Below are 9,174 nucleotides of genomic sequence, written 5' to 3'. Positions count from 1 at the left end.
CGTGCATATTATTGTGAAACAACATGTAAGCAAACAGAAAAAAAAGAAACAGTAGCTTCCAGTGGTGAAATAATCGTTTATATAAATAATAAACACTTCACACCGAATCATCATAATAAAATGAAGTCAAGTTGTTACATGTTTTTAAACTCAATTAATAAATTCATAAACAACTTTTGAATGGTCATCAGTTGAAAAAGATTGGTTTTGGTTAACTTTATTTTACTGAGTTCCACTTGTTCTGGTCCTACAACAGAATTCTTAAAGTTTCGGGGTCGATTTTGAGTAAAGACAGTTTTTTTCTTTTCTTTTTACATCATTGTTGAAACATGTAATATAATAAGGTAAAATAAAGTTATATTTTGTTTTTGAGTTCACAAACACAGTTAATTTTTTTTAATAATAACAATAGCGCACTGATGAATCGCTCACAATAAAAGCAGGAACACAGAGTCAGATTTGATTTCACATTGTCACAGGTTGCTATGGTGATGACCTCTACAGTCACAGGTGGGGCCACCCAGCTCCTCTTTGACCTTTAGTAGAGGTCGAAATCTTCCTTTCCATTCGTCGTCCACTCTTGAAATCTCTCCAGTCATCCAATCATTTCTCTCTTCCATGTTGCTATGATAACCGCACTCCGTCTTATCGAGGTGTTTGTATTGCGTATGGGTGTTGAATATATGATGCTTGTTGCCACGGAGACCGTCGTGAACAGTCGTGATGTGATCATCATCCTCACTGCGAATCTCTCGCTTGAGCTTCAGCGGCGTGCTGGACTTCCGTGACTTCTTCTTTGGCGTCACGTCGATCACGTCACCGAGGCCGTTCTGATTGGCTGTAGCTCCGCCTCCTGAGATACCGTGAGCTTCACGGCCGCCTGGAAGGTCTTTCCGATGGTCAGTGTTGTTGGTTGCCATGGAAACAGGCAGCGGCGTCCGGCGAGGTTGAGCGGTGAATCTGCGGGCGGCGTGCTGGAGCGTGGCGTGCAGGCGCGGGTTGGGGTTTGCGCTGTGCCGGTTGCGGCTGCGCAGGGAGCTGAACATCATGTTGCAGCCGGCGATCGTGCAGCGATGCTTGATCTTCAGGTGCACGGCGTTGAAGTGGATCTTCAGCGTTCCTTTATCGTAGAACGTCTTGGCGCAGGCGTCGCAGCTCACGCGGCCTTTACTCGAGGACGATCCGTGCCGGCGCTCGTGTGCTCCCGAGGAATCTGCGATCGGAGGACGGAGACGCTGCTCGTCGTGTTTTTGTAGCAGCGACGTTCCTCTTGGGTTTCTGGGTCTCGTCTCGCCGCGGTTCTGTTGGCTCAGCCGTTGTAGTTTCTGCGTGGCGGGATGAGGCACCAGAGCCGGTGAGGGAGGGAACGGGGACGGACTGATGTAGTGAAAGGGCTGCAGGAACGCTAGAGTTCCTCCCGGCAGATTCTCGAAGTGCTGCAGCGTTTCTCTGGGACTGTGACGGACGTCGGCTCTGAACGCCGTCTCCGGCCGGATCTCCTCAGACATGAGCTCCACGATGGATTTCGTTTCGCCAAAACGCAGAAACTGACGCAAGGTCACGACCTCGTCTTCCGGGCTCATGGTGACCCAGCGATCCAGGACCTTCCCCATGGAGTCCTAAAGGATTGGATTTAAAGGGATAGTTCACCCAAACATGAACATTCCTGCTGTCATTTACTCACCCTCATATGTACAATTCTGTTCAATTTAAATAATCGTGTTCAATTCTGTTCAATTTAAATCAATTCTGTTCAATTCTGTTCAATTTAAAACAATTCTGTTCAATTCTGTTCAATTTAAATCAATCGTTCAATTTAAATCAATCGTGTTCAATTTAAATCAATCATGTTCAATTTAAATCAATTCTGTTCAATTCTGTTCAATTTAAAAATCAATTCTGTTCAATTCTGTTCAATTTAAATCAATTCTGTTCAATTTAAATCAATTCTGTTCAATTCTGTTCAATTTAAATCAATTCTGTTCAATTCTGTTCAATTTAAAACAATTCTGTTCAATTTAAATCAATTCTGTTCAATTCTGTTTAATTTAAAACAATTCTGTTCAATTCTGTTCAATTTAAATCAATTCTGTTCAATTTAAATCAATTCTGTTCAATTCTGTTCAATTTAAATCAATTCTGTACAATTTAAATCAATCGTGTTCAATTCTGTTAAATTTAAATCAATTCTGTTCAATTTAAATAATTTCTGTTCAATTCTGTACAATTTAAATAATTGTGTTCAATTCTGTTCAATTTAAATCAATTCTGTTCAATTCTGTTCAATTTAAATAAATTCTGTTCAATTTAAATCAATTCTGTTCAATTCTGTTCAATTTAAAACAATTCTGTTCAATTCTGTTCAATTTAAATCAATTCTGTTCAATTTAAATCAATTCTGTTCAATTTAAATCTGTTCAATCATGTATCAATTAAATCAATTCTGTTCAATTCTGTTCAATTGAAATCAATTCTATTCAATTCTGTTCAATTTAAATCAATTCTGTACAATTTAAATCAATCGTGTTCAATTTAAATCAATTCTGTTCAATTTGTTCAATTTAAATAAATTCTGTTCAATTTAAATCAATTCTGTTCAATTCTGTTCAATTTAAAACAATTCTGTTCAATTCTGTTCAATTTAAATCAATTCTGTTCAATTTAAATCAATTCTGTTCAATTTAAATCAATCATGTTCAATTTAAATCAATCGTGTTCTATTTAAATCAATTCTGTTCAATTCTGTTCAATTGAAATCAATTCTATTCAATTCTGTTCAATTTAAATCAATTCTGTACAATTTAAATCAATCGTGTTCAATTTAAATCAATTCTGTTAAATTCTGTTCAATTTAAATAAATTCTGTAATTTAAATCTGTTCAATTTAAATCAATGTTCAATTTGTTCAATTTAAAACAATCTGTTCAATTTAAATCAATTCTGTTCAATTCTGTTCAATTTAAAACAATTCTGTTCAATTCTGTTCAATTTAAATCAATTCTGTTCAATTTAAATCAATTCTGTTCAATTCTGTTCAATTTAAAACAATTATGTTCAATTTAAATCAATTCTGTTCAATTCTGTTCAATTTAAATCAATTCTGTTCAATTTAAATCAATTCTGTTCAATTCTGTTCAATTTAAAACAATTCTGTTCAATTCTGTTCAATTTTCTGTTCAATTTAAATCAATTCTGTTCAATTCTGTTCAATTTAAAACAATTATGTTCAATTCTGTTCAATTTAAATCAATTCTGTTCAATTCTGTTCAATTTAAAACTTTGTTCAATTTAAATCAATTCTGTTCAATGATTCTGTTCAATTTGTTCAAATCAATTCTGTTCAGTTCATTTAAATCAATTCTGTTCAATTCTGTTCAATTTAAATCAATTCTGTTCAATTTAAATCAATTCTGTTCAATTCTGTTCAATTTAAAACAATTATGTTCAATTCTGTTCAATTTAAAACAATTATGTTCAATTCTGTTCAATTTAAATCAATTCTGTTCAATTCTGTTCAATTTAAAACAATTATGTTCAATTTAAATCAATTCTGTTCAATTCTGTTCAATTTAAATCAATTCTGTTTGATTCTGTTCAATTTGTGAGTGTGTATGTGAGTGAGTGTGTGTGTATGACTGTGTGTGTGAGTGAGTGAGTGTGTGTGTGTGAGAGTGTGTGTGTGAGTGAGTGTGTATGACTGTGTGTGTGAGTGAGTGAGTGAGTGAGTGAGTGTGTGTGTGTGTGTGTGTGTGTGTGAGAGTGTGTGAGTGTGTGTGAGAGTGTGTGAGTGTGTGTGAGTGTGTGTGTTCACCTGCAGCATGTATCCTCTCACATAGTCACGCAGCGTCCAGCCGAGAGTGTGTATGATGTTGAGCACCTGTGTGTGTGTGAGGACACTGAACAACCGATCCAGCAGGATCTTCATCTGGACAGGAAGCGCCTGCGTTCCATACAGGATCAGACTGCTGATGTCAAACACCACGTGACTCTGGACGATCTCCACCTGCCCCGAACACAGGACCGCCGGGCCGCACACCTTCCCCACAGCTGCACAGCATCACACACACACACATTAACACATCACTTATGAGGGGAATCAAGTTTTTTTAAATCTCACACGACAAACATGTTTCATACCGTGGGCGACCCAGCCGTGACCACAGCGATCACATGACCTGATCTGACGTCGTCCTGGCAGGAAAGACTCACAGTGACAGTCTGCATGTGTGCAACCAACCACCTGCGGAAAAATGACACCAATGAAATCAAAATGGATTTTCTTCATCATTACTTGATTCTCTCTTGCAGCATCTCTTCTCTTCTCTGATGATGATGAGGGCGGGGCAACCTGTCACTCACATGAGATCCTCCAATAGCAAACCACAACCATCCAATCAATTCCCCACAGACAAAATCAAGCCCCGCCCTACATTTGTTCTTGTTTGAGAAGCGTTTCACGCAGATATACGACACAACAGAGAAGAAAAGTCGATCTTTCATCCCGACTTTAAATGATTTTTATGATCTCTAAGTGAAAAATTAAAGTACAAAATACTTCAGAAGTTTCAACATTCGTCTTTAAGTATTAAAAATAACAAAAACGTAAAGTAAATAAACCAGACAGATGAAATCTAGAGACAAAAGAGTCACTTTAAAATGTTTAATCAAAGTCTGAGTCCGTTTCAAGAAAATTATAATAAAATTATAATCATTTTAATAATTAAAAATAATGATAAATTACAGTAACTCTGAGTAATTTAGTTTAATTTTAATACATTTTTTATTTGAAATGTTTATATAATAATTCAGTTCACAGTCAAATTTGAGCATTGATTATTATAGGTTAAACTATTTATCTCATGTTGTGACGGATGAGATGAATGACCAAAGTTTTACACTGAAATCTGTTTAAAATGCAGAAAGATTTCAATCATAATAACCAGCAAAAAACACTCAAATAATGTGAATTTGATGGAGTACGAGCACTAGCTTTAACACCAGTCAGATAAAGCACAAGTTTAGCATCGTTTCTGTCCATCCGTACCTCCTTCAGCTTCACAGACGCGGTCCGTTCATCGCACTTCAGAAGAGACTCGTCACGGTCCGTCTGTCAAACACATCATCTCTGAATACTAATAAACACTAATGCTGGAAACATTAAGACAAACGTGGACTTAAACTCCAATAAATGACAATAAAATTGAGTGAACAAATTAAACTAAAGTTCATGAATCATGTTCTACTTTAATCACAGTTACATTTACAATCCAAAGAGATTCATCTTAAACAGACCATCTTTTTCAAAATTCCTAGAGATCATATTTCTCAAAAGATATGATCTAGTGTTGTGTACATATGCGATACCTCCTGGTGGAGTGTGCGTGTCCACGTCCCCATGCCGGTTCTCTGCTCCGGTCTGGATCCGTATCCGGAGTCATCCGCTGAAGTTCTGACCCAAGTGAATATAAAGACTCCTAATCACTCCCTCTCTCACCGCAAGACTCCGCCCACTCTTAATGAGAACAGTAGAGCGGCCGCGTCTGATTGGATGAGAGCTTTCCTTTGTCTTGAAGAGAGAGAGAGAGAAATAGAAAAAGAATGGGAGGATGTGAAACTGGTGTTAGTAAAACACACACTGAGAAACCGGGAAAGAGCTCAGGGCTAAAACTGCTCCGAAACACATCCGAAAGATTCCAGATGTGCTGATCAGCATTTTAACACCCTCATATACATTACAGAGAGAGACTAAACGTTCTTACAACTCTAGAGGAGCGTCTCCTGGATGAAATCTCACAGTTTGTAAGACGGTGTTCTAGTTTTATGTTGAAGTTCTCTGCAAAGGTCAATATAAATGCAAATATATGCAAGAAAACAAAGCAATCACAATGTGATATGCAAATAATAGAATGATGTAATTCAGTCTGCTTTTGAACATTGAAACAGGATATTAAAAGTGTTAAAAAATTGTTATTTAAAAATGAGGTTTACACAAACAAAAAATGGTCTCGTTTGTTAACTTTTAATCTTAAAAGTATTTTACTATATGTTGAGATTAATATTAATGAAAATTAATTAATGCTCTAGAAATATTGATCATTGTTAGTTCATGTTAACTAGTGTAGTTAACTACAAATTAAACTTTATTGTAAAGTTTTATTCAACAATGAAACTATTAAAACAAGGTTTGAATGAGTCTTTGAGCTGAATTAAATGCAGAAATTTGTAGTGAAAAATAATAATTAAGGCCTGTTCACAGTAAAGATGATAGCTGTAAAGTTTTAAGAATCATTCGAACTCTAAGAAATTAGCAAAATCCACTATAATGACTTCAAATGTTTTGACTGATTTTCCAATAAACACATTTTTAAGATTACATTTTGATGTGAATAATTGTGTACTTTGTGAAACGTAACGAAAATTTAGATTTCTTCTTTGTTAATTTGTGCAAACTTTTTGGAAAGATTTTTTTTGTAAACAAAGATATAAATTTTGTTGTTAATTTATTTTTTTTTTTTTTATTTAATTTAATTTAAGCCCAACTGATGGAGAATGAGGAGCAAATCTATGAAACTTGGTAAAGATAAGAAAGCCCTTAAGATGATTTCACTTTTGGAAAAGTATAAACTAATTTGAGAAAGCCCTTTTCTTTTTAGTTTTTATATATCTATTTTATTTTTGTAAAAACAATTGTATTTTAGTGATTTAATATATGCCGTGCTTGTTTGTAAATTTTTGAAGCATTCAATAAACAACAATTATCCAATAAACACATTTTTAACATTTTGATGTGAATAATTGTGTATTTTGTGAAACATATAAAAAAATATGTTTTTTTCTTTGTTAATTTGTGCAACCTTTCTGGGTAGATTTTTTGGTAAACAAAGATACAGATTTTGTAGTTAATTTCTTTTAAGTGTAAAAGTTTTAAATTTAAGCTCAAATGTGGGAGAATGGAGTTAAACTCGAGAGCAAATCTATGAAACTTGGTAAAGACAAGAAAGCCTTTAAGATGATTTTACTTTTGGAAAAGTAAAATTTGAGAAAGTTTTAATATATCTATTTTATTTTTGTAAAAAATATTGAGTTTTAGCGATTTAATATATGCCGTGTTTGTTTGTAAATTTGTGTAAAATTCAACAAACAAAAAAATATTTAATGATAATGACTTAGATTAACGATATCACGATTCTTTTTTCAACTGGTATCTGATAAAAACACCAACAGCCAATCAGAATCCAGAAACGACATGGGGGTTGTGAGTTGATGAAAACTAATAATTAATTAAATCATAAAAAAGTAAAATTAAGATCACTTTAATTTTTTATTATATAATTTTTATTCCGCTATTATTTTTAAAAATCGAAATAACACACTAAAAAAAATCTGTTTTGTTTAATATTCTCAAGAAGTGATAAAAAAACTACTTCCGTACAGCGAACAGGGAACGTTCTGGCAATGTTCTCTCGAAGTTATGAACAAACGTTCTTCCAGTAACGTTAATAGAACGTTCGTTCAGAGTTATCTGGTCTTTAATAATGTTCTCAAAACATGAGCACAAAAACTTTATTTATTTATTTTTTCTGAAACATTTTAATTGGATGTTCCTCAAACATTTTTTCAGAGAAAATTCAAAAGTAACGTTCCCATAATGTTTGAAGAATAGATGGAATGTTCCCTGAACGTTCAGAAAAAACGTTTTCATAACTTAATGCCAATTTTACCAAACGTATGTTCAAACGAACATATTTTTGTTAGCTGGATTATAGCTGATCTACATGCAGCAGTTCCTGAGCGAAGACAAAACTGCTCCAGGATCAGAATATTCCAGTCCGGAGGGACAAACCGGCGGCATCAATCCCGCAACGGCGTGTAAACCAGGCCTTTGGCAGCGGAAGAGCCTGAATCCAACACCTAGAAACACGAGGATTAATACTTAATAACGGAGACGGTGAGTGTCTGTGCCGCTGTTAACGAACCTGATGGGACCGTCGTTGTGAATTAATGAAGGTTGTTGTGTTTAAGTAACTGGGGACGGCATCAAAGCGTCTCGCGCGCGCCTTCTATCCGGCAAACTTCGCTACCTGCTAGCCGCGGCCAATCGGAGGACTCAGGTGACCCTGCCAAAAAAACACACACCCATGAGGAAGAGAAAGAGGAAGAGAGGAGGAGGAGAAAAACCTACTTTAATCCTCTTTCCCTCTGATGCCACTTTCTGCTGTCCCACATTGAGATGTGAACGTGTGATCAGACCCGCTCCGTCTCTTTGTGGTCGATCCAACTTGGCACATTGGCGATATAAAGGGGGACAAACACACACACACACACACACTCGAGGAGGAGGCAGAAACTCACCGCACAAGTCTGACGGATGATCTCTGTCATAATTAAAACTCAAATCACTTTCAGAAGTTCCCTGATGAGGTTGTGTGGAGGAGGAAAAAACATCCTGGTTATTTCATTTCCTAACTAGACTTTCTGAAGTAAATGTGAGTGGCGATAGTAGAAAACTTACCGTTATTGTTGCTTTCATCCATTTCTGATCACTTATAAAAGTACAGGAACATTTACAGAATGTTAAATGTAAATTACAAACAAACATTCGAGTAACGTTAATAAAACGTTTGTTCAGGTCTTAATTAATGTTCTCAAAACGTCAGAACAAAAACATTATTTATACATCGTTCATAGAAGGTATTTTCTGAACGTTTATAACGTTGTCTAATGTTTTTTAAACGTTACTAACTTCTCATTTCAGAACGTTCAGAGAACATTCAAAAGTAACGTTCCCATAATGTTTGAAGAATGATAAAATGGAATGTTCCCTAAAAATTAACTAAAATTTACACAATAAAATTGTTTTCCATTGAAACAGTAATATACAGGGAGTGCAGAATTATTAGGCAAGTTGATTTTCTGATCATATTTTTTTCCCAAGCACATTTTACCAATTCCAATCCACATCAATCTTAATAACTACTATTAATATTGTTTTTAATCATTTATAAGTGATATATAATTGTTCATGAAGGCTGGAAATGAAAAATGCCTTATATTCAGGTGTGCAGAATTATTAGGCAAGTTTTCTTTTACAGGCAAAATGAGCCAAAAAAGAGATTTAACTCAGACTGAAAAGTCAAAAATTATTAAATACTCATGAGAAGGACGCAATACTAA

The 9,174-nt window shown here is 35.0% G+C and overlaps 1 protein-coding gene across 2 annotated transcripts; it reads right to left on the bottom strand.

The window, feature by feature from the left end:
* Positions 1-56: 56 nt before the first annotated feature.
* On the bottom strand, positions 57-8,822 carry LOC125260727 (zinc finger protein basonuclin-2). 2 transcript variants are annotated; one of them, XM_048179229.1, is made up of 6 exons: positions 7,977-8,822; positions 5,365-5,566; positions 5,045-5,107; positions 4,138-4,240; positions 3,812-4,047; positions 57-1,619 (listed from the first exon to the last, which is right to left on the bottom strand). In XM_048179229.1, the coding sequence occupies exons 2-6, from the start codon at positions 5,395-5,397 to the stop codon at positions 474-476; spliced, it is 1,581 nt and encodes a 526-aa protein (XP_048035186.1). In that variant the 5' UTR covers positions 5,398-5,566; positions 7,977-8,822; the 3' UTR covers positions 57-473. The 2 variants fall into 2 exon arrangements, with proteins under 2 accessions (XP_048035186.1, XP_048035187.1); XM_048179230.1 differs by having other exon boundaries at positions 5,365-8,822.
* Between the last annotated feature and the right edge of the window lie 352 nt (positions 8,823-9,174).

The sequence above is a fragment of the Megalobrama amblycephala genome, linkage group LG24, assembly GCF_018812025.1.
Source record: "Megalobrama amblycephala isolate DHTTF-2021 linkage group LG24, ASM1881202v1, whole genome shotgun sequence".
NCBI classification, from domain to species: Eukaryota; Metazoa; Chordata; class Actinopteri; order Cypriniformes; family Xenocyprididae; genus Megalobrama; species Megalobrama amblycephala.
The sequence above is the reverse complement of the archived record's forward strand: the minus strand, read 5'-3'. Positions and strand labels throughout refer to the sequence as shown.

Excerpts from the sequence above, each read along its gene's own strand:
- LOC125260727 (XM_048179230.1), bottom strand. The coding sequence starts at position 5,397 with ATGGGGACGTGGACACGCACACTCCACCAGGAG. Across the intron at positions 4,241-5,044 it reads CGTCTGTGAAGCTGAAGGAG|GTGGTTGGTTGCACACATGC; the intron begins GTACGGATGGAC and ends ATTTTTCCGCAG. Across the intron at positions 1,620-3,811 it reads TGAGAGGATACATGCTGCAG|GACTCCATGGGGAAGGTCCT; the intron begins GTGAACACACAC and ends CCAATCCTTTAG.